This window comes from Trichoderma atroviride, chromosome 2 (genome assembly GCF_020647795.1).
Source record: "Trichoderma atroviride chromosome 2, complete sequence".
NCBI classification, from domain to species: Eukaryota; Fungi; Ascomycota; class Sordariomycetes; order Hypocreales; family Hypocreaceae; genus Trichoderma; species Trichoderma atroviride.
This window is the reverse complement of record NC_089401.1, coordinates 3,747,864-3,775,630: the sequence shown is the minus strand read 5'-3', so window position 1 is coordinate 3,775,630 and position 27,767 is coordinate 3,747,864. Positions and strand designations below refer to the sequence as shown.

The window sequence follows — 27,767 nt, the reverse complement described above, 5'->3', positions numbered from 1 at the left end:
AGCTAAGCATTATACTTATGGAAGTAATGGGTTATGAAAAAGAAGTAGGTTATTTGAAGGTACAAAAAAATGCTCCGTATCTAAGTAGTAAGAAGCACCTGCCTTACTACCGCATCGAGGTATAAAGTATAGAATTCGGAGGAAAACATCCGATTTCTCAGGTTACACATGTGCGTATTACCTGAATGGACCATCTGTAGCGACTCAGCCTCGCCATGGTCATTGTGCGATAGATGCCTGACGTATATGCCCAACCCCGCCGGGTTGCTTCCAGTATTTCTTCTTTCCAAAAGTCACATTTTCTGCTATTGAAATGGTCTGTAATCGTTCCTCCGTCCACTCCTCTAGTTATTGACCGGAACGCAAAACGGACGAATATATAATGGCGCTCAATTCGCAATTCATTGCTTCAATATTTTCTGCTAGAAATGAAAATAGCTTCTCACTTGCGAATGCGAGCGTGGACTTTGCTCTCGTCAGAGTGGAAGTTCCCAAGCAATTCGAAGGATTGGGCAATGCACTCTCTCAACACCGTCGACAAAATGCCGAGTCCGGGTCACAACATAGAATAGCTCGCAGGCTTGGGGCCTTGTTCGAGCAGATTATTCCGAACATCGAAATTCTCACTGCTGCATATGGGGAGAGAGCCTCAGAAATTGCGACCTCGCCCCTATTCGATCTGAAGGTATGTAGAACTACTACTCATCAGCTCCATATTGTACTCGAATGTGTTGATTCTAAAAAAAACTTTTATTCAAGAACGTTGATCACGGTCCGTTTTCCGGTCATGTGGGAGTAGACGGCACTTCTATCTACGCAGCAGTATCTTCTGGACCAAGTATCATCGCACTACATCTGCTTGCTTGTATGCTGGCTCGAATGTTTTCCAATGTTGAGGCCACGGCTATCTGGATGCAGCTCGTTGACGGTCGGCTGAAAGATCTCGAAAGGGCTTCCGAGACTTCTCAAATACAGGGCCTTGCAGCTTTATATGCGGCGGAACAGGGCCGTCAGATCTTGCGAGACGATCTAGCGAGCTGGGACGCCAGCGCACGCGCGTGGTTGCAGACCGCGAACGAAGTGAAGAAGCGCGAAGATACGCAATTGAAACTCATTGTCAAGAACATTCCATCAATACACAGCTCCGGTACAACCTACTCAAACGTGGTGGAGAACTGGATTTTGGCGATGAAGACGGCCCAAGACCTGATACAGGGCGTACCACAGGATGTAACAAATGGCTCTGTAATATTGGGACTCATGTCATGGCACATCTATCCAGACTTGAACGTCTTCTCTCCGAACCGAGATGTTAAATTCAACGATCGGCTTGTTAAGCCTGGGGGCGTTATCACTCTTGGGCTAGAGGCAAAAGAGAAGAATTGCTCTGGAGTTAGCTGGTCAGTGTCGCTTTCACACTTGCGTTTCTATGGAGATCCGGTTGTTATTGAAAAGCGATTTGAAGAGGACAGTGACCGGATCACAGTTGAAGAGCTCCGCTACATCACTTTCGGATGTGTCCTTGGAAGTTGGGCCCAGCCAGCATCAATTTATATCGAGGAAGCAGCAGAATGTTTTTCCGCACTGGGAGAAGCCATTGGATATTGCAGCAACTCGACCGACGATAAAAGCTATGATATCGCCCTAGGCTGGATCACCCCTCTCATTGATACAGCAAATAGTTTCCTATCTGCTGTCGAAAAGGAGAGAGAGACAGCGCTCTACTTCATTGAATTCGGCCGACGGAGAGGCCGGAATTTCCTGGACGATAAATTTCGCGATATTGTCCCCATGTTTGGGCTGCTTAATCCATACCTTCTATTCAGACTTTCGCCAGATTTTTTTGGTCAGTGTCATGACATTGAAGGATCCATCTCCGTGCTCCGACGCCTCGCTCAAAACATAAATTTGCGTAGCGATGATTGTATCATCGTTACTAAATCTCATATAGAGCCCAAATTTGACGAGGCGGCCCAGGGCGGTTTTAGTTACGAAGGCAATTGGGAATATGCTTCCGCAGTTCCCATCGCACGTCAAAGCAGAAAACGGGCTTACGGGGGAGAGCCCCAAGTTATACAACGGTATTCTCGATGGATCCATATCGATCGCACTAAAGACCCTCTATTGCAAAGATATATTAAGATTCCTGACGACACTGCTACTGAACCGTCACTCCCACACCAGGATTGGAGCCCCGGAGGATTTTACTGGCTACCGGATGAAACTGCCTTTATGCGCATTCAAGGCTGCAACTGTGCTAAAACAGACAAAGCGTCTTGTCACTCCTATTGCCCATGTGCGGAGCAAGGGCTCCAATGCACTTCACAGTGTTTGTGCCTATCAACTTTTGCGGGCACGGAGCGAATTCTACAGTGCGCAAACGTTCGAAGCTGTCAGCCCACCTCAGGGTATGTAGATGAAGATTGCTACTGGCTCTCCGTAAGAAGCACTATGTATATGGGTGGTGGTGATATACTTTCTTCTCGCAGATGTGAAATGCAATGGATTGATCCTCCTACAGAATACGCTCAGAATTCTTGTTCAACATACGATAGCACAGACGAACAGTACGGTCGCTTTATAAATTCCCTAGAGGAGCCAGAGTACCAATATCACCCTCCTTGTTTGCGCAATGCAACTGAGCCTGCAGGTCTATTCTGGTCCGTGGAGGCGAATGGAACCGCCGCGTTGCTTCTCAGAAATTCAGCCGAGGTTAAGGTTCCCTCGTACACGCTTCCCAAGTTAACAGCTATCCTTCGCTCCAGTGCCCTGGATCCCAGCTTCTTGAGAGAATACCTCGAAGAACTTCCAGAAACTGGAATAATGGACTGCTCAGATTCTTTGGATGGGGTGTATCAACAAAGCGCTCTATTTTTTAGATCTTTGAGAGCCATATCTGCTATATCAGACTTGTACAGCGATTGGCCGGGAGCGACGATGTCAATTGGCATTACCAAGCAGCCCATAGGGCGTGCAAACTGGGCTACTAATGTTTTTGATCAGACTGAACGCGAGGAAGAAAAGTTCTGGCGAGCCATCAAGTTTTCGTGCCTGGCAATGCTTGAATCCGGTGGATGCGACTTGCACCCAGACCAAGTTAAGCACGTCATGGCCATGGCGACCGGGAATTCTATCTATACTTCAGAGGCCCTGCTTCAAGACCCGGCATTGCAAGACCACTCAGGTAAACCACCTTTCAAGGGAATTCGACGTATTCATGGTAACTTGGGCTATCCTGGCGTTGTCATGCTCATCCCGCCCCCAGTGCCTCGGGTGCTGCAAGCCAACTCGATGCGAGGGAGATTTGTTCAGGCGGCTAGCTTTGATGGACAGCCCAAGAACTCTTTCACTCAGACATCCCTACACCTTAAGCTTACCGACTACAAAGTTCCATTGGCTAATGCTCGAGGCGCTGTTGACGCAGACATTGTGATGCGCGAGGCTTTAATGTCAGTGTACGATGGATCAAGATGGGTCGCTGATTTGGACATCATACGTGCATTACAGAGCCAAGACTTGACTCGTTTCTTCGGCTGCAGTTGCGTCCGCGACGATGTTGATAACAAAACTCTTTGTCAGCTTCTCGCCGACAAGTTCGGCAATCAGCTCAAAGTAATAACTTCATGGGAAGAGCTTCTCTTATACCAAGAGAATTTAATGGTTGGGGAGTTTGGTACTGTGCTTGTCTATGGGAGCTGGTTTGCCCGACTGGCTGTGACAACAGTCGCATTTCAGATGAAATATCCTGCGATTACTTTGCCATCTCACTGCATATGTTTCCAATGTGGACAGAAGATTCTGGGGGAGGGTTCTTGGACTTCGCCAGTAAAAGAGTCGACGTCTCCCCTACTGTTTATTATATAATTCGCAATGGCCATCATCTATGGCAACTAAATATTAGACACAGCAGTAAATGCATGCGTTGTCAGAAAAGCTCAAATACTCGACGAGAGCTTACTCGTTTCATAGAGATATCGTAAGAGAATAGGAATCGATTATTATAGGCAATGCTTTGGAATACAATACCTACCCGTCAAGTACAGTGATGGGTCGAAAGTCTGCGAACGCTATACTGAGTACCACCAAAAGTCACAGTTTTCAAAATTTAATAATCAAATCTACAAAATACGTATGCAGGTGATGAAAGTCAAAATTTAATAACAATTGATGAATATTTTATATTTTAATAGTACTTACTTATAATACTTAATTTTATAGCAGCTGTTGTGGATTGAATCTGCAATAGATTATCCCCTCCTAAACTGAGTGTATCTTTATTTTTTTTTTTGTTTGCAGACTTTTGTCCCCTGACTGTACACAGAAGTGTACTTCAATTCAACGGCCACACAACGCGGAACTGTCTTATCAAATTTCAGAAGAGGTTGACCTTTTGCGCGCAAAAGACAGAAAGCTAAATGAGACAACACAGATGAAGCTACCGTCAGAATTTTGGATGGCTACTCCTTACGACAAGGCAATCTGGAACTGGATTAGATCACCGCTGGGTCAGCATGCCTTTACGGCAGGTCAAATGGCTTACGGCGATCTGCATGACATAGATTGGTTTCTTTCCTGTTGGGGCATTCTGCACAATGTCGGTGTTAGCTGCAGTTGGCAATAATATATAGAAAGGACGTTCGCAAAGGGCACAGTGCTTATAAGGCACCACGTAGTCTAGGATAAAAAAGGTTTCTCTTTCTGGAATTTCTTAGCGGCCGGCACCCGTATTTGGTCCTTGTTGTAGGATGCCAAGGTCTCTCCATGGCTGCTTTTGGTTCAATGCCCGATGTAAGAATGGTCAGCTCAGAGTGGCATGGGTGTAACGAGTGAGCACAGATTCTATGAGATGTCGACGATCCTTGATCACGGCCTGGTATGGAAGCTGTTCACTTGTTTTAGTAAAGGGGTAGACTGTATGTTGTCTCCTTTCAGTTGATAGATAGCATCAGAGATAAGGGGCGGCTAAATGACTGGGGTTTCGTTGTTTGTTGGTTGCAACAGTGTTATATCTCAAGGATGCTCCGACCTGCATGGGCATCAACTCCACTCATCAAGCTGACATGCAATATCAGATCGGTAGAACAGTTCTACCGTGCCACTAGATTTTGTTGGATGTCTCATCAAGTTTTTGTATGTTATATCTCTTTTCCTCGTGATATTCTGCATGTCACTCAATCCCAGTGGCGTGGTGATATCACGATGGAAAATGATGGACCTACTTCGCGCTTGTAACTACAATATCATAGCAGTTGTGATTAGTAGCTTGGTGCTACCCTACAATAGCGGGCATGAAATAAAAAAGGCCTTGTGCCTTTATTATTACATTTTAACAGATAAATAAACAGTAAGGCTATATTCCGCCGTTTGACTATCTGCAGGTAACAGTATGTACGTATCAACCATCGAGTCTCAAATGCATCCAAGACATTACAAGGCTACGCGATCCGATGAACGCCTGCAAGCAGTGAACCATATTATATGACGTATCAGTAAATGCGGAGCGGAAGACTGAAGCACAGCGCAGCATTTCCCAAGAATCTAGCATTACAAAGCATCTGTGATGGCGTTATCAACCGAATCGCCCAAAATCTGACTGACCATTGCGGAGATGAGAAGCTGCACAAACGCCTTGTTCCAGGGTACACGAGCAGATGTCCACGGAATTCAACGATTCAAACCACAGACGCAACAGTTGGCGAAAGCCAAGGCGACTCCCCGTCCCCTGTCCAGCCTAGTCTTACTCGTAGCAGTCAAGAGGCACCCTTTTCGAATCTAGTCCAGCAGGGATCAGGCCCCCGGCACAACTCCCAACGCTACTCTATCCTGGCCATGGCGCCGATGTTTCAAATCAAACATGGCCCGCCATCGGCGCACTAATCTTTTCTCTCTCGCCCAAGTTTTGACATGTCACAACCCTGGCCAGTCAGGCCAAGAGCACGTTGCGAAATTGCCACGCGGTTTTCCTGGTGCCGTGCCGTCGAGCCAAATGAGGCTTCGAGTCGCGGGCTGGGGGCGGGAAGAAGAGAAGGACAGTCGAGCAAAAAAAGCTGACAGGTGACAAGACCCGGGAGTTGGCAGCAGCACACCAAGTGAGCCAAAACGTGCGTGAGGGAGGGTTGCACGAACCCAGAAGGAGGTTGGGCTGCTGCTTTTGTTTGTCATTTGTTTGCCAGTTTGCCCATACTTGTAACATACATGGACGCTACTACTGCACAGTTGTTGGACTGGACTCAAAGGTCCGGGCTGAGCCATGAGCAGCAGCGGCAAAATGTCCGGCTTTGCTACCTGCGGAATACAACCGAGTCCATTGTTGTGCTCGAGGCAATATGTACTACTGGCTAGCGGCTTCAACAATATACCAGACACTGGAGCCAATACGACAAGAGTTCTCCATACTGCCAGCATTCTGTCCTGCACTTACCCAACGAGGCATTTTTTAGACTAAATGTCATTGACTAAGCCGGCCCTGGCAAAATGCACCTGTAATTGCACACTCGCCAGGAGAAAGTTGCCCAGAAGATCGTCTTGCTAGCATCCATGGACACATGTATATGTATGTATACTAGGCATGAGATGCAAAGAATGCTGCAAATCACTTGCATACCCATGAAAGAAGACGAGCACTTGTGAGCTTGATTTTCAAGGATGGACACAAGCTTCTCTACTCGTGACACTTTGCCTCGTAGTAAGTGGAGTCTGCACCATGACTTGCACGGATACTTACTCGCACCTGTTCTCATGTATCTACACTGTATCTACCCATCAACCCATCCACCTCCCTCCTCAACTTGGTGTGAAATGCCACTGCTGCACAGGCAAGGCCAGTCTGCAAAGCGAGGTAGCAGCAGTGCCACCTCGACGACTCCTCTTCTGCCACCTCCACGGCCGCTCAAAGTGCCGAGCCCACGCTGCAGCCCCAAGTGTCTTGGAAGCCACGAGGCCGGCGGAGGATGGATGCGAGACAAATGGAAACCTAACCTTAAATCTCCGTTTGCGGCCGATGCCTCCACCGACTGGAAATGCGAACTGCGCCGTTGACAAGATGGAGTCCATGTTATCTCGGGCCTCACTCACGATGCAGAAGGGATCATCGCCGCTACGCGCCTAGCAGGTACTGTTATTTGGCATGCCGCGTACTATAACGACCTAATGGCAGCTATAATAAGCAATGCCAGTAGAAAGGAGCTATATACACGCATCGATGCCATTGATGGCTTCTCGTATGCAAAAAGAACCCAGGCTAATTATGATTAGAGGAGGCCACTAAAGACGACATTAACCGGCCGGTCTTTTTTTTTTTTTTTTTTCTTCCTCACTAGCATACCCATCAGCAGGCTCTTATACAACTTGAACCAAACTACCGCATCTACCGCATCTCCATTATACTACTACTACAATGTACATGCTGTGTACCACTCAATGTACACGCAACTCCACTCAGCACGCGAAGGCGGAGAGCCTCCCCCTGGCACGGGCCGCCTTTTGCCACGGCCGCGTCAAGTAGCATCTTCACTGCAAAAAAAAGCGAAGAAGAGAATTTTCTGTTTCTGGCAGAGGTGTTTATGCATGCTATGCTCCAAATGACTTAAAATGTTATTTTTATAAAAAAAAAAGAACAAAGCCACGCGGTTTCGAATATGCAGTGGCTGAGACGGGCGAGGTTGGTTAGTGGAACGCTGGCGTCATGGGCATTGATTCGCATCCTTCGTCATCAGATGTCACTTTTTTATCTTCAACCCCCAAATCGAAACAAAGAGGCACTGGCTAGACGTCTCCCTACATACTGTAACGCAGCCGATATCTTCAATGCTTACCCGCACTACCTAAACTAGCACTATCACTACCACCGCTGTATATCCCGAGAAGCATTTCAAGGGCGATTATAATAAATCGTGGTGGACTGGTTTTTGAGTCAAGCGGTGCGAACTCGGATTTTTGCAATGGGCATGTTGGTTGCTTGGTGCCCGACTAGTAGGTAGGTAGTGCATTGAGGTATCAAACGCCAAGTTTTCTTTTCTCTTCTCTTCTTCTTTCCTTTCTGTCTAGAGTTTGCCGTCCCCGGTGATGAGTAGTTTGTCTTCTTGGGTAGCAGCGCAAAGTCGTAGCGCATGAATCCTGCGAATCAAAATCGTCAGCAGGCTGCAGCCGTCTCTGTGCTCACGTCGTACATACATGTGGCTGCAGAAGAAGTGCTCACAGAAACAGGAATCCTGCAGCCTGTATGATGCATGCGATGCGCAAAGCGATGACCTATAGCTGTGAACATACTGTACGATGCCTGTACCGTGCAACTACTTTCGTAACTCTTACTCGTACAGCTAGATACTAGACTACTACTTGTATGTACAGTAGTACCTCTTCTTCCAAAACTTTTACGTATTTTGCCTTGCACTTGTCTGCAAATTTTTCTTCGTCTCTCTCTTGATATCACCACCAGCCTCCGCATGGCCCAATGCAGGGATAGCCAGACTTCTTCATGTCATGCCACGCCCATGCCACGAGTCGTCTCGATCCGCCATTCCGGTAGTCACCACCGTGTCTCGCCAAGTTGGTGTGCAAAAACGTGTGCGCTGCATGCAGGGACCACTAATATGGAGTTGAAGATGAAGAGCTTCTCCGGTGGTAGGTCGGCAGGTCAATAGCCGTGCGGAGTGCGCAGCCGCAGGTCTCGAGTACCTGCGCCGCGACAACGCATCTGGCCCGCCCGGTACTGGCGACCTCGGGCGTCTCTGTTCCGCCACTCCCGCAGAGTGCGCGTTGCTGCAAATGGCACGCCATGAGTGCGTAGCCGGAACGTCGCAAATGAGAGCCCACCTTCATGAGTGCTAGTACTGTCTACTCTGCACTTGACTTGCGCTGCAGAACCTGAGCGCTACGCATATCCAGCTAGAGCGGTACCATCCCGCCGCTGTCAATGCACGCTGACGAAGCCTCCAATTTCGCGCCGTTTCAAGGTACCTGCTGGCGCTCGGCCGAGTAGCGCCCAAGTACCGCCTCGCCGAGTCCACCAAGAGCCCCTTATTTGCCCCCCCCCAGCAGAGCGCCGTCGAAGGCCGCTAGAGCGTCTTGGTGTCTCGAACAGAAGCTCGATGGCAGGCTCGGCTGCAGCAGCCACTAGAACGGGCCCTGGTCGCTGCAGGCTGGGCTGGCACCGAGCCGGGACCCCCATGCCAAATGCCATCCATGGATGCTTCAGCGGCAGCTTGCTCAATCCAGGTTCGTTCAACTCCTGCGGTACGGTGCTGTACAGTACTGTCAGAAATCCATGCCCCGGAGGCAGAAACAGGCTGGCTGTTGCATTTGGCCATCCCCGGCTGTGGATGGGGACGAGCGAATCCCGATTCTGCCGCATCTTCGCGTCTCGTTTTTCCTCCTCCTCTTCCTCTTCTTCCTCGTCTGAACCTTACTGTAGCCGTTGGTCGCCACTTTTCCGCCGTTGCTTATCTTATTAGTACGGCACAGTACGTAGTTGCTGGAGAGGCTTGATCTTGGTTGTGGCCTTGCTCGGTGGAATTGCTCTTCCGCGCTGGCCTTCTTCTCTTCTCCATCGGTGCTCTGATCTCTCTAATCCCCTTCCGCTCCCGATCGACGACGAACAGCGACGATTGACGGACATCACTCGTGCAGAGGCGACGGGTCGACAGGGACCTTGGAGATTGACAGGGGCTTTTCGCGCAACATTTCGACCACGATCGCGAAACATAGGGGTCGAAAGCGAGAGAGGCAGCCTTGGAAGCACCGCTTTCTTTGCACTTCCGTACCGTCGCTTGCTGCACTACGGCCGCAACCTTTGTTGCTAAGCGACGACCTTTTCTTCATTTGCAATAGTCATCGTGACGTCCCGGGCGTACACGTTTGCGCATAATAAAAATAAAAAAAACGACATCGAAAAAGTCTGCTGCTCGTTGGCTCAAGACTTTCCGCAAAGCGCTACTTCCGTGAACGCGACTCCACGGCAATTCGGCTTTTGCATACTCTTTCCGGCATTTGCTCACCACGACGGCCAAGCTGTGGCCACACAACACGACAATGTGCTTCGGGGCTCGGAATAAGAACGAGGATGGCGAGGCCCATTCTCGGGAGCTGGATAAGGTCCTGCGCCAGGATGAGAAGCGCATGGCTAAGGAGGTGAAGCTGCTACTATTGGGTAAGTCTTGATTGCGATATCCGCTTTCCTTTGGTCAACCTCAATCAATCGCGCCAAACAAGGAGGGGGAAAAGAAGGAGGGGAGAAAGAAGAGAGATATGTTGGGGAACATATACTGAGAGAGAGAGAGAGAGAGAGAGAGAGAGAGAGCAAGAAATGGATTTATACGTACCGCCGATGGCGTCGCTGTATTGCATGTGCTAACGCGACTCGTCTTTATAGGGGCTGGAGAATCAGGAAAATCTACCATCCTGAAGCAAATGAAGCTCATATATGCTCAAGGCTTCAACAAAAACGAGAGGCTAGATTTCAAGCCCGTCATCTTCAACAACATTGTTCAGTCATTCAAGACCATCTCCGAGGCCATGGCTGAGATGGGTTTCGACTATGACAGCCCTGATAACGAGGTTAGTAGCTTTGCCTCTTGGTGTGGCACCCCGGCATTTTATATGATTTACATGTGCCTTCTTTCACAAGCTTGTGCTTGTGTTACGTCGTTCACGGATGCAAGATGTAGCCCGAGGAGGAACGACGGCGTGCTACACGGGTCATCACAATGAACCCTGGCTGACACAAAATGTTATTTATAGAAACACATGGCGCACATTTTGGTTGATGGCGAAATCAGCCCAGACAGCAAGATGCCCGAGGATTACCTAGAGCCTATCAAATTGCTATGGCAAGACAGTGGTGTCATGGCCGCAATTGCCAAGGGCAACGAATACGCTCTGCACGACAATCTCACATAGTCAGTTCTAATTCTGCTTTTCTTTTGACGCTCCAGTAACTACTGCGAGGTTTTTTAATCTTTCCGCCCCCATCCCACCCCATTTCGTTATTCATTATTATTTCTCTCAGAGTACACGTATGGCCTTGACTAACCCCAACTCAGCTTCGTGACCGACATCGATCGGATATGGGCCGACGGTTATGTACCGAATGACCAAGACTTACTCCGCTCTCGATTGAGAACAACAGGTATCATAGAAACTGTCTTTGATCTAGGTCAGTTGACATACCGCATGTTTGACGTCGGTGGCCAGAGGTCAGAACGAAAGAAGTGGATCCATTGCTTCGAGAATGTCAACTGCCTGCTCTTCCTCGTCGCCATCAGTGGTTATGACCAGTGCCTTGTTGAGGATAAGGACGGCGTAAGTGCCCAAATAGATGTATGCCATGATATGATACAATCAACTAACGCAGGCGGCTACAGAACCAAATGAACGAAGCTCTGATGCTGTGGGAGTCCATCTCCAACTCACATTGGTTCGCCATGACGTCGTTGATCCTTTTCCTCAACAAGATGGATCTCTTCAAGGAGAAGCTGCCCAAGAGCCCCATCTCCAAGTACGGCTTCACCGACTACCACGGACCTGAAGACGACTACAAGGCGGCCAGCAAATACTTCCTCGACAAATTCCGCGCGCTAAGCAGAAACCCCGAGAAGGAGATTTACGGCCACTTCACCAACGCCACTGACACAAACTTGCTGAAAATCACAATGGGTTCCGTGCAGGACATGATTATTCAGAGAAACCTCAAAAAGTTAATACTATAAACACCCCAGTTCATCATCTTTGTTTAATTCGTTTTGCACCGCGCTGAGAACCTTTTTGCCAACTCTTTTTCAGGTTACTTATTTGAAGCGGCCTTCAATTTGCCAAAGTACTGATTATTATTATTATCGCCCAACCTCTTTCTTTTTTTTCTTATATTATCATCATCATCTGCCTGGCTGTCGGTCTTTGATTCAACAAATACATACGAGTTGACTCCTCGGTTTAGGCTGCCCGAATCGACCCGGGCACCTTTTCATGCATGATTACGGCATCTTACGGCTTTCACCTTCATTATTCATCAGCAGTGAAGCTCTCGGCTGCTATTTGCGTTGTTTTATCTTAACACATATACACTAGCGGGGAATATGTCACACTCTTCCGTATTTTTTTTTTATCCCTTATCTTACTGTTATTTATTTTTCTTTATTATTATTATATTCATGGCCATTTACGGGGGAGGAAGAAGATTATTGCAAGCTGGGTGGAAAGGCAGCAAGATGTCTGTTTTTATTACTGCACGTTATTAGGACTGGAAGTGAAGTGAAGGGGGGAATGATTTGAAGTGGAATGGGAAAGAGAGGAGGAAAAGGAAACCAGGAAATCTTTTATTGGATAAGAGAAAGATATTGGTGGATTTTGTTATTTTTTTTTTTTTGAACCTTTCAGTGATACCTAACTCTTCTTTTCTTCATTTTTTCTTTCTCTTTCGCTCCTTGATCTTATATGTCTACAATATTACGTGGGCATATATTGAGAATAACGCCTATTACTCTCCTCTTTTTTTTTTGGTTCATTTGAAGACGGTGTGCCGGCGGCTTATAGCACGTGGTAGATTGATAGGCGGCGAATGCTGTTTGAAGCTTGGCTAATGAATGCTGGAGGCTGCAATACCCCCGTACAATTTACCTTGAAGCGCTAATGTGCAAAAATTAGGTATCAAATTTGATCTATTGCTTCAAATTTGCCTTGAAAACTGAAAGAGATGTGCTGGTTTACCATTTTTTCTCTGTTTTTGGAACATGAATGTTTAGTGGTGCTGTATTTCAAGGCTCAGATAGTGTGCTCAATTTGGCTGTACCTTCGTAAGCCAATTACCGCCCGCTCTAACCTAAGCAAGTCACAAAGCAATTTGGCGCAGTGGAAGCGCGCCGGGCTCATAACCCGGAGGTCGCACGATCGAAACGTGCAATTGCTACTTGCTCATCTATTTTTTTTTTCCGTTCCTTATAATACCCAAGTTCATATTTTCAAATGTCCTAGTATAATATTATAAATATTAAGGCTTATAATATTACACTTAATATCTTTAAGGCATTTAATAATTATTAAGGGAATTTACTACTACTATATGCAACCAATTTTTCTTCGTCTCAAATCTATAATTACTAGCAGGTAATAGGTAGTATCTCGTGTTTGCTCCATAAACAGGTCACCACCGCCGCACAAAGAAGCAATCTTTAAGTTCTTTTTTTTTTTTTTGCCTGCGTCATCAACACTCAAATCGTCATAATGGTTCCACACACGGGTAAACCGCCAAGCTGAATTCCCATTGGCCAGGTCCCCTCGCCAATCGGGCTAATGATGCGTCTTCCTTCCCGCATTCATTTTGCGGGGAAAGAAGCAGCCACCATTTGATGGAAAGAAAGAGCCAAAAGGCCATAAACAGCAACAATAGCGCGGGTACATGGCAACAAACTGCCGGTTGCGGTTGCATTCAAGTCGGATGTCACTCCGTAGAAGCGAATCAATACAGGTTTCTTCTCCCTCTTTCCCCTCTCTTTCATTTAGCGGGTACCTTTAGCTGGCCGAGCATCTACAACAGCTGCTAAACAGCTGCCGCCCAATTTGTCAGTGAATGAGTGACGAGGTAACCCGAGCTGCGTGGGATGCGGAGATTGAAGCGGCCCGTATAGAAAGGGAGCCTTTTTGTCATGCATGCATGTCTTGGATATTCGGAAGAAACTACTGCTCCTAGCATGAACAATCGACCAACGTCTTTTCCCTGCCCCTTGTCGCGTCTCTCGCATTTCTTTCCCTTCTTCGTCCTCGTCATTTTCGTCTTCACTGTTCTTGCTGCGTGACATGGCATTGCTTCGTTTGTTGCAGCGTTCGAATTCGCGATAGTCAAAGCACTTGAGTCTCACGGCATTGTTTTTCTAAGCTTGCAAGCGAGCGAGTGCTTCTTTCCACCGATTCTAGTTACTCTACATTGCAGAACACGCCTTGCTGTTATAGCTTGGCGATTCCCACCCACGTTGATTGATCATTTGTTTTTTGCCCTTTGGCACAAATCATGGTTGCCATCAAGCGGGCTGCCCTGCTTGCAGGCCTGGCGCAGTTGATAGGCACAAGCGCTGCCCAAGATGCCATCACGGACGACTCTCACTTCTATGGCCAGTCACCGCCGGTTTATCCATCACGTAGGTTGCACCAGACAGGGCTTGTGGAGGGAAGATGGCCTCTTTGAATACTATACTAATGCTGTCGGTTGCTGAATCAGCTGAAATGGTGGGCGGCAACGAGTGGGAGGCGGCATTTCAAAAGGCGAAACTGCTGGTTGGCCAGATGACTTTGGAAGAAAAAGTGAGGCACAGAGACGCGGCGAAATTCAACAAGCCACTGCAAATAATTTCAACTTCTTTTCTAACTCTTTTGTTTGTTAGGTCAATCTGACGGCAGGCGTCACAAAGGATTCTACATGTTCTGGCAATATTCCTGCCATTGAGCGTCTACGCTTTCCGGGCATGTGTCTCAGCGATGCCGGTAATGGTCTTCGCAACACAGACTTTGTCAGCGGTTTTCCGAGTGGAATCCATGTTGGTGCTAGGTGAGAATCCTCCAACTTTACTTGATATATGCTGTCTTAGAGATTCAATATTCCGACCAAAAAGACATTGCCATGCTAACCATGCTGTAGCTGGAGCAAGGACTTGGCTTTCCGGCGTGGCACTACCATGGGTGGTGAGTTCAAGACGAAAGGCGTCAATGTCCTGCTCGGCCCCGTTGTTGGTCCTGCTTGGCGTATCGTACGTGGAGGTAGAAACTGGGAAGGCTTCTCTGTCGACCCATGGCTGTCTGGACAATTGGTAGCTCAGACTGTCTCTGGCATACAGGGGCAGGGCGTCATCACCAGTACCAAGGTAAGCATTCTTCGCGCAACTTTGTGCATTTCCAAGGAGAGTTGAAGATCAATATTGATTCCAAATGTTTTGCAGCACTATATCGGTAACGAACAAGAAACCAACCGGAATCCAGAAGGAAATATCTCTAGTGTATCTTCCAACATTGATGATAAAACAATTCATGAAGTATATCTATGGTAAGCATTGCCACCTTCTAGAGGCCCACCTAGAACTAAATACTAATTGCCCATCTTCAACAGGCCTTTTCAGGACGCTGTAAGAGCCGGTAGCGGAAACATTATGTGCTCTTATCAACGGGTCAATAATTCGTATGGATGCTCCAATAGCAAGACGTTGAATGGTCTTTTAAAGTCTGAACTTGGCTTCCAGGTACGTAAATCCTCACACAGAAGCCCTAATTTCTCACCTCTCTCCTACCTTTTTGCTACTATTATCGCAATACTGACCAAGTATTCGAATCTAGGGGTTTGTTGTTTCTGATTGGGGTGCCCAGCACGCAGGAGTTGCTACTGCAAAAGCTGGCCTCGACGTAGCCATGCCTTCGAATGGTGGTTTCTGGGGGGATCATCTCATTGAAGCTGTGAAGAATGGTTCACTGCCCGAGTCCCGAGTGACAGACATGGCAATGAGGTAATGGTCCTGACGACTGTTGGAATTCACAAACGCTGACACACATCTAGAGTCATCGCTTCTTGGTATCAATTCAATCAAGACCAAGACTTTCCAAAGCCCGGAATCGGCATGCCTTCCAATGTCCTTGATCCTCATGAGATTGTGGACGGGCGGGATCCAGCTGCCGCTCCAGTTCTCCTCAACGGAGCCATTGAAGGCCACGTTCTTGTCAAAAATACAAAGGATACTTTGCCCTTGAAGTCACCTCGCATGCTTTCCCTCTTTGGCTACTCAGCCAAGACTCCAGACGACTTTAATCCGTCCGCAAATTCATTATTCAGTCAAAATTGGATTACAGGTCAAGAAGCGCTCAATTCCAACTATGATTCAGAGAATGGAGTGGCGGCATTCGGTGAAAATGGTACCATGTTCGGCGGTGGTGGCTCTGGCGCCATCACGCCGGCGCTCGCCATCTCTCCCTTTGAAGCCTTGAAAATGAGGGCTTACCAAGATGGCACGGCGGTGTTCAACGATTTCATCTCCGATAGGCCATCTGTTGAGCCTAGCTCTGACGCCTGCATCGTTTTTGGTAATGCGTGGGCCTCTGAAGGATCTGATCGTCCCGCGATTCGAGATGACTATTCAGATTCACTAATCAAATCGGTGGCGGATCAGTGTAACAAGACAGTTGTCATCTTCCATAACGCAGGACCTCGACTAGTTGAAGGCTTTATTGATCATCCAAATGTTACAGCAGTCATCTTTGCCCATTTACCTGGTCAAGAGAGCGGCCCTGCACTCGTTTCCCTCCTCTTTGGAGATACGAGTCCCTCTGGTAAACTTCCATACACAGTTGCGAAAAATGAATCCGACTACGGCGATGTGCTTGATCCGGCACAGCCGAAAGGGGAGTTTGCGAACTTTCCCCAGGCCGACTTCAACGAAGGAATATACCTCGACTATCGCTACTTTGACAAAAAGGGCATCGAACCTCGGTACGAATTCGGGTTTGGACTCAGCTACACGACCTTTGCATATTCCAACATATCGATCAACTACATCGAGGGGGCAAATACATATCCCTGGCCGGGAGGCCCCATCGTAAGCGGCGGGCAGACTGATCTCTGGGATGCAATCGCCACCGTCAGCGTAAATGTCAAAAACACAGGCAGCGTTGCTGGCGCAGAGGTGGCGCAGCTCTATGTTGGCATTCCAGGAGCCCCAACGAAGCAGCAGCTTCGTGGGTTTGAAAAGCCCTTTCTACAACCTAGCCAGTCAGAAACAGTGACTTTCCATCTCACGAGAAGGGATTTGAGCGTTTGGAGCGTTGAGAGACAGAAGTGGCAACTACAGCAGGGCACGTACAAGTTTTACGTGGGGAGCAGCAGCAGACGGCTACCCCTGAACGGGACGATGCATTTGTAAGAAGCAATACCACTATGATTACTTGAAATGGGATCTCAGATTCAGATCATGTATGACGAAATACAGCAATGTGTCATAAAGTATAGTAAGCTACATAAAGTATTTGCCAAGATTGCATGATGTATATGCAGCCACTACTACGTTATACTTGTAGCATGTTAGATCTTTGTTTCTTCCAAGTAAGCCATCTAATAAGAAGAAGGCTTAAAAAAGATGATAAAAAGGGTACTACTCCCATTGGACCGATCGTATTCACCACTTTTGAGGTACTCCAGTCGCTTCATTGGGCAAACTTGTCTTTAAGCTGACGGCCGCCCGTGAACCGTATTTCGTACAATCAGAAGGTGAGTAGGCATGCCAGACACACGTCTCACCGCCTAGGTTTACGGTTGGCTTGCATGCTTACTGTACCTACCTACCCATCAGACAAGCACGCTTTTGAACACCGGCCTTTTTTTTCCTGGCCTCTTATATCAGCAAATCAGCCGAGTTTATGCCTTTGGTCATGATGATTCAACGCGCCCCCGGGGCTCCCGCGACCCCGTTGCGAATTCAGACATGAGTCGTACATGGAATACTTGCTCCCCTTCTCGTAAGCCATCTTGGCAGCTTTTTCTCTGCTGGGCAGTTTCAGCGTAATATCCATACTATTTCCACGTAGGTAGGCAGCCAAGCAGTCGAAAATAAAAATAAAAAGGGGGGGCGGGGGGAAGCAAAAGAGAGAGAGAGGAAGAAAAAAGGCAACTTTGATGTCATAGAGCATTATCACATACTACAGTACTCCGTATTGCCTATATCATCTCCAATGCAACGCACGCTTGTTTAAGCTCCGCTGCCAGAGAGAGGAGGGAGGGTCGGAGGAAATGCCGCCAATTGCACGCCTCTTGGCTGTCAGTATGGAGAACTTACTAGGTATACACACTTCGAGGCAACACACACTAATTAGCACTTACCTATGCCCTAATCTGGGAGTTTTTTTCTTTTTTTTCATCCTTCTCTGTCGTTTCTTCTTTTCTCCTCCCCCATACACAGTCCATTTCTGGTCTCGATATGGGTCCCCCCCCATTCTCCAAATGTCGCGGACGAGATTACGTTTAATGCATGGCCAGAAGCCTGGGTCGCGTAACCCGTTTTCTGCCTCTCTCCCTTGACATCGTCGCTTGCCCCGATATGGGGCGAGACCGGCTGCTTTAGATATATGATCGAGTAGACCGTAGTGGGAGAAGTGGGCGCGCTCTAAATTGCAAATAGAGATCGCTTCGCTTCCAGAGAAGGAGAAAAAAAAAAAAAAAGGGACTCCCCTCCACCCCGGCGCCGGGCGCGGACAAAGTCACACGATCGACGATCGCATGAACTGTTTACTGCTCGAAACAGAAAAAGTGGCTACCCGTCGCAAATTGCTTGGCCACGTTAGGCTGTCCTCTGCTTGATTCTTTTCTCCTCCCGGACGGAGCTCCGTCCTCAGTCCACTCAAGTTAGCCAATCTTCTCAACAGTGCGGCTAGATTTAAGCGATCGGCATCATTGACAGCGGGCAGCACCACCGAGGCCCATCCTTGGGATTTTTCAACGCCTGCTGGTACTTGTAAAAGATTCTGCCAGGGGCCCCCTCGACTACTGATCTCAAAAGTCGGCCAGCATCCCTGCCCCCAAGCAGAACCTTTTCGGCAAAGCCGATTTCGAAGACGCCCCTTACCAAAGCCGAGATATCGCTGGCACAGTAGAGTAGTTAGAGTGCTCCAAGTAAGAGAGCGGCTTCCGGCGGACACGATGCTCTTTTGGGGAAAGACGAGGGCTGCCGGTGTCCGGAGCGGCTACTTGTATATAGCACTGGCGAGGGAAAAAAAAGACGACCAAAGGACGACAACAAAGGGTTCAAAGACACTCTCGGACAAACATGTCTTTTTCCCCACGCCGGGTGAAAAGTCGTACGATTTTCTCGCAACTAGTAATATTAGAACCCTCGCAACGCACACTAGCGGCTGGAGGTTGTTCATCTGGGCCGCTCCATTTAGATTCCGTGTCTCGGAATGGCGATGGCCACGGATCAGTGTATGTACCCCATATTTCCATTGGTAATTAATCAGTAGAGCGTGCTCTAGTGGTGTAGCACGCTATGGCGATCTCACATCTTGCAACTCCGCGCGTGTAGTGGTGGCGGTAGGTAGCCGACCATCTGGATGAATCCTCGCGACACACCCGCATTATTGCCGGTTCTTTCCCTCCGACAATGCTGAAACTGAATCATTCATCACTCGCAAAAGCTGTTGATTGGTACCATCTCGGAAGAGCCCACGAGTTACAAGGGGAAGGGAAACACCAGCAGTGCAATCAATACCTACATGTATAGATAGACGGCATTGCCACGTTCTGGCCCTTTTGTGAAAGGATTAAGCTGCACAGGGTGCTCCGTACACGCCTGTCAGTATCCTTCCTAGTGAGATGCTCGATAGACTCGCAAGGAGGCAGGTTTACCCTCATAATACAAGCCTGCGTACTTTGCGATCTTTGACCCAAAGAGAAGAAGAGCAAGGGTAGGGGGGGTTTGAACAGGCGGAAATCAAGCATACAGTACAGTAGGGGACCAGAAGAAGGAAAAGAAGAAAAGGCCCGCAGAGGGTGGCTTTGTATCAGGCTCAGGCCACCAGGTTCTGAGCAAGGATATCTAGAATCTATCAGATGTGACATGATGCTTTCAGATGGGACTAACTCGGTGCTCCGATGTGATGTATAGCTGCGCGCGTAAGCGGCCGGCAGTTACAGTATGTCCTAGGCCAGGGTTAGGAAAGGGGTGTCTCGAGGAAATGTCGACAGAAGGACTGAAGTGGAGCTGTTGCCCAGACTCGATACCACCACGCGGAGCGTACTCCGGGGAGTTAAACATGAAGCGCTCAAGCGCAGTCCAGGTGTGAGGTAGCGTACGAGGTCCAAGGTCCAAGATAGGATAGCCAGCACGACTCCATATTCCATATTTCGTACTTGGACAGCTCTCACATATACCTTGGCTTGGCAAATGCTTCTCGCATTCTCCCTTGCATCGCCGATAATTTGCGCGGATAAACCCCGAAGCACCAGACTCATCATTCCGATAGTGTAAAACTATAAGCAAGATGGGATTCGCTTCCCTGGACTTGCCGCATGGCTAGGCAGAAACCTTGTGAAGTCACATGGGTTATATACATGTACGAATAGGCACTTTCGTTGTGTGAACCCGTTGTTCTATTCGTCCACGTACCAGAGGGCGAGCGAAGAGCGAAGAGCGTCGGCACGGCACGGCCCATCAGCTGCTGCGGCAGTGACTGTGTGATCTTCTAATCCACCTGAAGAGGAGCGAATCTGAGGCCGCAAAAGCCTCGATCAACATCTTTCAGCGCTGCCAAAAAAGGATGAAGGAGCTTAGGGCAGACCCAATCGCGAAACACGGATAGATCACCGACGCAGATGGTAGTCGCCGATACCCGTCAATCTCTAATGTCAGCTTGTCGACTGATGGGTACTCGCATGTGCAAAAAATGAGCCGATGAATGGGGATTTGTTGAGGACCAATGGGGAACGAGACAGTCCACACAGGCTGCTTCTCCCTTTTCCTGGCCTGCTAAACTAGACACAGCTGTTGTCACCGTCTCCGTGGCATTGGGCTAAAGCTGTCACTCAATCGCACCAGGCAGCCGATTGATTCACGCCTGTAAGCCTAGGCTGTACTGGGGGGTGTATAACCCGGGTATACTTTCGAAACCGCTGGACAGCTTTATAGAGAGAAAAGAGCTGCTTGCTTATACTACTGTAGTCAACTAAGACAGCGGCAGAGGAAGAGAGACTGCACCGCGAAGCTTCAGCAAGCTTCCAGTGCGTATTAGTAGCTGCCTTTGGCAGTGTGATATCTCTGAAGGCTTGCATATAAGACGCGCGTGAGCATACACACGTACATCCTATGTACATACGTACAGGTACGCACATGCACGTTCCAAGCGTCGAGATGCAAACTCGATAAGGTCGGCGCTCGGTTTTGGGGGCTGCGCATGCACGGTATGGAGCAAGTGACTAGAACTTGCATGATCCTTGCACCCCCTTCGGCGAACTCGTGAGCAAACGCGGTTAATGGCCAATCTAGACCCAGGTTGGCCGAGAATCGAACCAATCTGACCGCTGTCGACCGCAAGACGAAGTTGTCAGAGAATCAGGCTTTTCCCGTCCCCCAGTTAGCGCATCCCAAGCTGATGATGCCGGACCGTCCCTTGTCCTTGTCAGTAGAAGCGAGATCTTTCGACTCCTCGTGCGCGATCTAGGAACAAATCGAAGCGTGTTATAGAAAGAGTCTGCGTTGTGTCGAGCGTAGCATTGCAGCCTCTGTTTCGAGCTTCGCATCATGATATTGCCAGTAGTACAACCTCCTATTCCATATCATGTGCTTTGCCCGTTTTGGCGTGATTGTATCAGCATACTGTTTGTTTCTGACTGTGCAATAGACACACAAGTATATAGTGCTGCGTGCATGAATTCCTTTGCCAAACGGTGGTTAAATTTGACCAATGATGCACGGAGTAGCCGTGAAAAAAAGGTGTAGTCATTTCTTATGCTCCAATCGTAATCGGCAGCGCTTTCGTAGCACCCAGTAGGCACCCCATCCAAGTTCAGCATACTGTATACAATATGATTGTCGGCTGCAGGGCACGACATGGAGCCCATATTCCAGCTATTCCAGCTAGAATCGAGTCCCAGCCGCCATGAACCGGGGTATCATGCTCTGGATACAGCCGACCTATAAATTGCCCGTAAATAATGGTACGATTTCAGATGACGATAGATGTAAAGTGGGGACGCCATTAAAGCGTGTGGAGAGAGTGCAAGATGCTTGTAGTGCTTCGTATATGGTACAAGGGACATGCCATTTCTGGCCGAAGCCGACTTCCTTGCTCCTTTACAGTATCAGATGAGTAGTATTTCGTATCGAGCCACTACTACCAAAATTGATATATGCTTGAATAGCGACGGAGACAGTCCGAGAAAAGCGGGATGCTAGCCCCGATTGGGTCTCAGATGAGATTTTGTGATTCTCAAAGGGTAGGTAGCAGGCATATGGCGAATCAGAGATGGGAGACAGCCGGCTGTCTTCGTGTCGCCGGCTCCATCAAACTGGAGTGTAACATCGAGCCTCCTTAGTTATGTTGATATTGTAAGGCTGAGCGGCCAGCAGGAGATACAGGTCCGCGGGCTCTATCGACAAAGAGGAAGGCTTGTAAAGTGAGGCTGCTCCCCACTACTCTCGTACTGGTTGTAGTCGGTCTAGAGCTTCTAGAGCTACTGTTTGCAGCACCAAGGGAATGGAAAGCTGCCGCCATGCTCTCAGGATACCCTGGCGTCAGCTTCTACCGGCTTTGGATGTATAGTATCTTTGTCTCGTCGCATCTTTAGTTTGAAATAGCGGGGTTGGCGTGCGCTTTACAAACATGAAGCCGGGCGCATGAGAATCGCGCTATCGACCGTGTGCCAGTCGATTTGTCTAGTGGCGCCTGAGTTGCGTTGCCAGCATCCATTGTTTGCCATTCAAAGAGGAGGGTTACTACTGCAACACTGCGCCTGCAAAGTTATCACAGCCCATCGCCAGCGCGCAGGTGGGTCGATATAGCCTCCCGCCGATCCATGCCGGTACCGATTTGCAAATGATGCTGTGTTTTCAGTACACACTTGCACGCAGCACTTGTCCGTCCATGTATATAGCAGTGTTTCGTGTGCCGATGCATGTGTCTGCCCCGAGTGCGAGAGTGTGTAATCACCGAGATCTGATCGAGTTCATCGTTTCAGGAGAGAGCCATTACTCATAGGTCAAAAGGAGAGCTGTCGAGAGGCCTGCCGAGTTCCGCTAGCAAAGAAGGCTCACTGTCCTTTTCGTCTTTGCTTTCTTTTCTTAGGAAGGAGCTGTGCTTTCCCCCCCTTGTCGGGATGATGCGGAGTCACAGAGCGTGCAAAAGTAACACGGCTCTAATACCACGAGAGCGAGGCAGCACTCCATATCTGCCAGTCCCAATGGGGGAAATCTGCCGTAGCATATCGACATGGGGATCGACCCAGAACTTGGAGACGGCGTCGATGGCCCGGCTATTCCACGCGACGAGTAGGTACCAACGGCGTCGTATCAGCGGCCCCCCCCCCTTGCCCCCTTGTCTAACGGTCAACAGAGCCTCCTTAATACCAAGTGGCTAAAGCTTTGAGGGGGGAAAGGCAAAAGCGAAAAGAAACGAAAAGAAAAGAAAAAGAGACCTGTCACGTCGGCAAGAAGTCTAGCTATGGTAAGTAAAGCCGAGGGCAAGAACTTACTCATGCATCTCGTAAAGGGAGCGATTGGTGGCCGCAAAGCCAGTCAATGCCCAAGGATGACGCTGCCTAGGCTGTTCTCTCGCGGCAAGGAGCTAAGATTGGCTCGACGACGCGCGCGAAAAGAAAGCACTGCCATTCGAGCTTCGCCTAGGTAGACGCAGCTCACGGGCGAGGGTGTCGAGCTGGGGAGGGAAAGGAGGGAAGAAAAAAAGGTGAAAAGACGCAAATCACGGCGATGGCGTGGGAGTAGAAAATTCGGCGCAGACGCTGAGGGTATCCTGCAGTCGCGCTTTCCTGCTTCTTACAGCATGGCGATGAGGGAAGCTGCGCCCTGCTCCTGCACTTTCCCATTAACCCCATGGCAGCTGCTTAGTTTGTCCACATTGTGCGCGCACCCATCTGCCTGACATAAGACGGCTCTGCCCTGAAAAGGCACCTGAAGTCAGTCGCACACAGTACATGCCGAAATCAAAGGCAAAAATAAACCGTCAAATAAAGATGCGCCAGCCCATGCTAAAAATATCGCTGCCACCACATCAAGTACTAGACAGGTACTGCAATCGATCTAGCCCGCTGTGCATCTACATTGAATCTACCACCACATCCCAGTAGCATTTATACCGACAAGTACCTACTACCTATGACTTACAGCAGAAACAGGTAACTTGTCAAGTCACCCTTTTGCATCTTCGCATTTCTCGTAAGAATAGCCAATCTCTGGCTCCCAAAAGAGATAAATGACTGCTTGTGCTAGCCACATGAGGAATTCGATTAAAGCAGGGCATCATAGATACTGTACATGAATCGGAGGCATCCCATTCGAAAAACCCAGCAGAAAGGAAAAAACGAGAGCCAATGGGAAAAAAGTAATTCGAAATATCACCCCCCTCATATACATACCTAGTTCATCTACTGTATGGAAACAAAATATTAAATACACACACCCTTCCTTTCAAAACTTGAATGGATCTCAGTCTAAATCAAGGCAGCCAAGAAATGGGAAGAAGAAGAAAAGAACTCATAAAACAGACCCAACAAAGTGGCGTGAGTTTTTTTTTTTTTTTTTTTTGGGCAAAGAGCCTGGCCTAGAGACCAAATGGCTGGGGCGACGCATGAACAGTCCAATCTCATTCATTTCGTCCAGATGCGCTGCCAAGCCGCCTCCATCCCATGTATACTGTTGGCGCAGTACATAATGCGTTAATTGCTAGCCTAGTAGTAGCAGTACATACCTACTTTACGTCTCTGTGCAAGTAATAGTACCAGATATGTAGGCAATGGATTTTCTTGGAGTTTTGGCTGTTTTGGGCACAACCACAACCTATCATCACCGTCAACCTGAACCAAAAAAGGTCGCACACACTTCTTCCTTTGGGCTCTCTCTCACTCTTTCTGGGCCGTCATGCAGCACCCTTATCCAGGCACCCTTCAGCCCAACTGTGCTTGCAGCGATGCTACAGTACTTCTTCTCTGCTTCCATATACCTCAAGGAGGTAGTATATATGCTACAGTACAGGAACATCCATGCACCCGCACACCCGCATCCACACTCATCGTATCGTATCGTACCGTATTATTCCCTCCACTCAGAGATCTTCTTCTCCAGGACCCTCGCCATCTCCGTATCTCTTTTTTTTTAATTTAACCAGCTTGTACAGAACGCGTAGAGTACGGAGTGGCAGGGTGGTATTTGCAATTTTCTTTTTCACATTCTTATCATATCATTTCCTACACATCACATTTCCTCTACTCAACACGTCCTACCTAGGCCTAATATGTGCCCCCCCCAGTCGGCTCAGAAGCGGAAACTCTGATGATGACATGTCTGCAAGTAGGATCACACATTGTCCGGCTGACATGACGGGCACAGCCGCGCTTTTCAAATGGCTGAAAATAAATCTCCCGTACACAGAACGGCCGCCACCACTCACACACAGCATCTGGCTTACCTGCCTGTGTAGCGCTGAATGAATGATGGTCCTAGATGCCATTAGTGATCTATCACACTCGAGAACAGTAAATGGTCATGAATGTTACCTGTTGGAGTTCTTCGACTTACCATTAGCCCATAATAGTATAATCGTCCATCAGGCGTGTCAATAAGAAGCCCCTGCAGGGCAATCGACTTCAGCCTTTGTACAGGCTGCTTGCAGGGCCTATTTTGCCGGAAGCGGAGCCATGGCCATGGGTCTTTGACATCATCATGCCAGAATTCCAACCCCGGCGCTTTTCAGATTATCCGTCATTTCATCGACCCCGATCCCGACCGGCATGGCAGTTCTAGGCTCAAGATGCATCCTGCAGCCTAAAGAAAAGGCCTTCATCTGGTTGCCATTTCTCAAGAATTGGAAGCTAATCGGGCCCCCCTTTCGTTGATGGGCCTGGATCCCATTTGTAGAAGAAAACCCCTCAATCCGGGGACCGACAAATATAATGTACTACTATATGTAGGTATTACTACCAATCACAGCTGTTAGGGCGCTCAGCGTATTTCGAGAATGCGGCCTCTAATATGCGCGGCCTAGGATGAAAGGGCCTGGAATGGTCAGCAGCAGAGTCTTTCTTGGAAAGCCATCGTTAGAGCCACTCCTACAGTAGGTCCTTCGCAGCAGGAAATCGACCCATCTGATCCATCTACTGTACGATCAGTCACACGAAGCGTAAATCTCACGCCGAAGCTGCAGTGCCTGCACCGGAGTGCTTAATACGGGCGTTTTGAAGCGAGTATAGGTGTAAACTTATACCTAGTATCGAGCTCATATGAGAAAAAATATGGTTCATCCTGGAACGGTTGATCTCCCAGATCAGACGATCGGTTATTCCATACCCTCCTTCCAAATACCGTAGTTTGACGTTGGAAACCCAGATGCCGTCCTGTCCCTTGTCGTATCGCATGCAGCATACGACTCAGCAGCGTCAGTGAGTACATCTGATATAAACAGGTCGACAAATTTCACCTGATGGTTGCGCCGTCCTACTTTAGAATTCGGAGTCGTCCTTGAACGAGTATAGGTATCGACTCACCCGGCCGTTGCCGAGGGGGGTGTAGAATTATGAAAAACTGGGAGAAAGGATACCCCCTTTCTTTTCGAAGCTTTCGTCCAATTTTAGCGTTATAAATCCGTTGCTATAACTGCTCCGTTAGTTTTTAGCCTTGACCCCCAGTTGTATGGAAGGGTGGCTGGGGAGCTTTTTGACCCCCCCCCCCCCCCCCCCCCGCCGCATCTTAAAGTATCTGTACTAGCAGCCGTGACCAGATCTCCAGTCTATCATTTGTCATCTACCCAAAATATTTCAATCATGCATGACGACCACTGTGTCTAGCCAGTCTATCTTGAAACAGGGTTTACGAAAGCGAGTTAGAGGCCTCTCGCGGCGGCATCTAGTGTCGCCTCGTCAGATTAGGTAGCACTAGTTGAATACAGTATGATGGATTCAGCTCAGCGAGAGCAAATCGACAGTTGCAGGGTAATGCGTATACCAAGAAGGATCTCCACGAAAGGAAGAAGGAGGTAATGCTCGCACTCCATTCCACAGGCAATTCTGTAGAAAATGATATCTATGCCGTCATCTCATCGGGCTATACCTGTATATAGAGAGCATGCAGTATTAGTATACGTGCCCAACGGTTCTGATGCTAGACGGGAAAGGAAACTGTATAGGCTGGGGTGGGTGTGTCATCCGACGTCAGTCTGCAAAGTTCGATCGCTTCTCAGCCTTCCAATACACAGTCAATGCTTCTTGTAGTATTCCCGTGCAGTAAGCTCATATGGACAAGGCTATACGATTACATATAGCACTACCCTGTTATATGTGGCCACCCTCTTGATACTACTACTACTTCCAGACGTGTGCTTACCTGGTTGCTAATGCGGAAAGTAGTAACGCCGAGGCTCCATTGACGGGAGAAGCTGCTTGAACTTTTCATGGTCAACACGTATGAGGGCTTGGAACGGGTGTGGATGGGGGCAAAAAAGGAGAGCTGATATTAGAGGAGGTGTAACGAAGATGGACATGAGCGGGAGGTACTCCATACGCGTAACTGATCCCACGCCAATGTCCCGAGAGCTGCATTTGCCGGCAGCATAATGATAGATACTGTAGCTACAGTATATACTGTACCTAGACAATGCACTCCGTGACGCGTTCGATAGGCCCGTTAGGATATGGTAACCCACATATGCGTACATGTTATTGGTATGTAACCGACACACCATGCTCTTCACCTTGCATGCGGTAGGATCTGTACGGATATGCTGTTCGGAGGGTTATTCCAGCTTTGGAAACGGCCCATTGTTCTGATCAAGCTCGTGCGGCGCGCTACCTGATGCCCAGATTACCAGTCACACCACACCACACGGCTTACAGTACAGATGGCCATGAAATGACTGATTTGTGAGATTGTCCGCCCGCTGTTGCGGCATAGCCAGCATTGCAACCACTAAGGCTGCAGTGCGAACCTCTGTCTGCCTTGCTTGCACCGCTGGTTGATGGCAGCTGTGGATAAACGATTGCGGTGATCAAAGGGGCAGGGACGGGGATGGGACCTGTCCTTCGCTTAGACAAG

General features: G+C 48.6%; 4 protein-coding genes and 1 non-coding gene across 5 annotated transcripts; 4 read left to right on the top strand and 1 right to left on the bottom strand.

Moving 5' to 3' along the window:
* Window positions 1–28: 28 nt before the first annotated feature.
* On the top strand, window positions 29–4,093 carry TrAtP1_004021 (uncharacterized protein). Its single transcript, XM_066112135.1, has 2 exons — window positions 29–685; window positions 760–4,093. The coding sequence occupies exons 1-2, from the start codon at window positions 383–385 to the stop codon at window positions 3,862–3,864; spliced, it is 3,408 nt and encodes a 1,135-aa protein (XP_065968218.1). The 5' UTR covers window positions 29–382; the 3' UTR covers window positions 3,865–4,093.
* A 5,936-nt stretch (window positions 4,094–10,029) lies between these two features.
* Window positions 10,030–11,791, top strand: TrAtP1_004020 (uncharacterized protein; the record flags this gene model as incomplete). The annotated part of the gene is made up of 6 exons (XM_014083671.2): window positions 10,030–10,147; window positions 10,370–10,554; window positions 10,738–10,895; window positions 11,040–11,298; window positions 11,361–11,692; window positions 11,779–11,791. 6 exons carry the CDS (start codon window positions 10,030–10,032, stop codon window positions 11,789–11,791), a joined length of 1,065 nt encoding a protein of 354 aa, XP_013939146.1.
* Window positions 11,792–12,829: 1,038 nt separating this feature from the next.
* Window positions 12,830–12,901, top strand: TrAtP1_004019. The gene has a single exon. It is a non-coding gene; the product is annotated as a tRNA-Met (tRNA).
* A 1,098-nt stretch (window positions 12,902–13,999) lies between these two features.
* Window positions 14,000–16,886, top strand: TrAtP1_004018 (uncharacterized protein; the record flags this gene model as incomplete). The annotated part of the gene is made up of 8 exons (XM_066112134.1): window positions 14,000–14,126; window positions 14,207–14,289; window positions 14,370–14,533; window positions 14,624–14,846; window positions 14,922–15,025; window positions 15,089–15,218; window positions 15,313–15,479; window positions 15,530–16,886. The coding sequence occupies 8 exons, from the start codon at window positions 14,000–14,002 to the stop codon at window positions 16,884–16,886; spliced, it is 2,355 nt and encodes a 784-aa protein (XP_065968217.1).
* A 7,887-nt stretch (window positions 16,887–24,773) lies between these two features.
* On the bottom strand, window positions 24,774–25,825 carry TrAtP1_004017 (uncharacterized protein; the record flags this gene model as incomplete). The annotated part of the gene is made up of 5 exons (XM_066112133.1): window positions 24,774–24,826; window positions 25,150–25,180; window positions 25,260–25,356; window positions 25,662–25,736; window positions 25,794–25,825. The coding sequence occupies 5 exons, from the start codon at window positions 25,823–25,825 to the stop codon at window positions 24,774–24,776; spliced, it is 288 nt and encodes a 95-aa protein (XP_065968216.1).
* Between the last annotated feature and the right edge of the window lie 1,942 nt (window positions 25,826–27,767).

Bases quoted from the DNA above. Each gene is read 5' to 3' on its own strand.
- TrAtP1_004021 (XM_066112135.1), top strand. From the start codon at position 383: ATGGCGCTCAATTCGCAATTCATTGCTTCAATATTTTCTGCTAGAAAT. The intron at 686-759 runs GTATGTAGAACT...CTTTTATTCAAG, and splicing joins CGCCCCTATTCGATCTGAAG to AACGTTGATCACGGTCCGTT.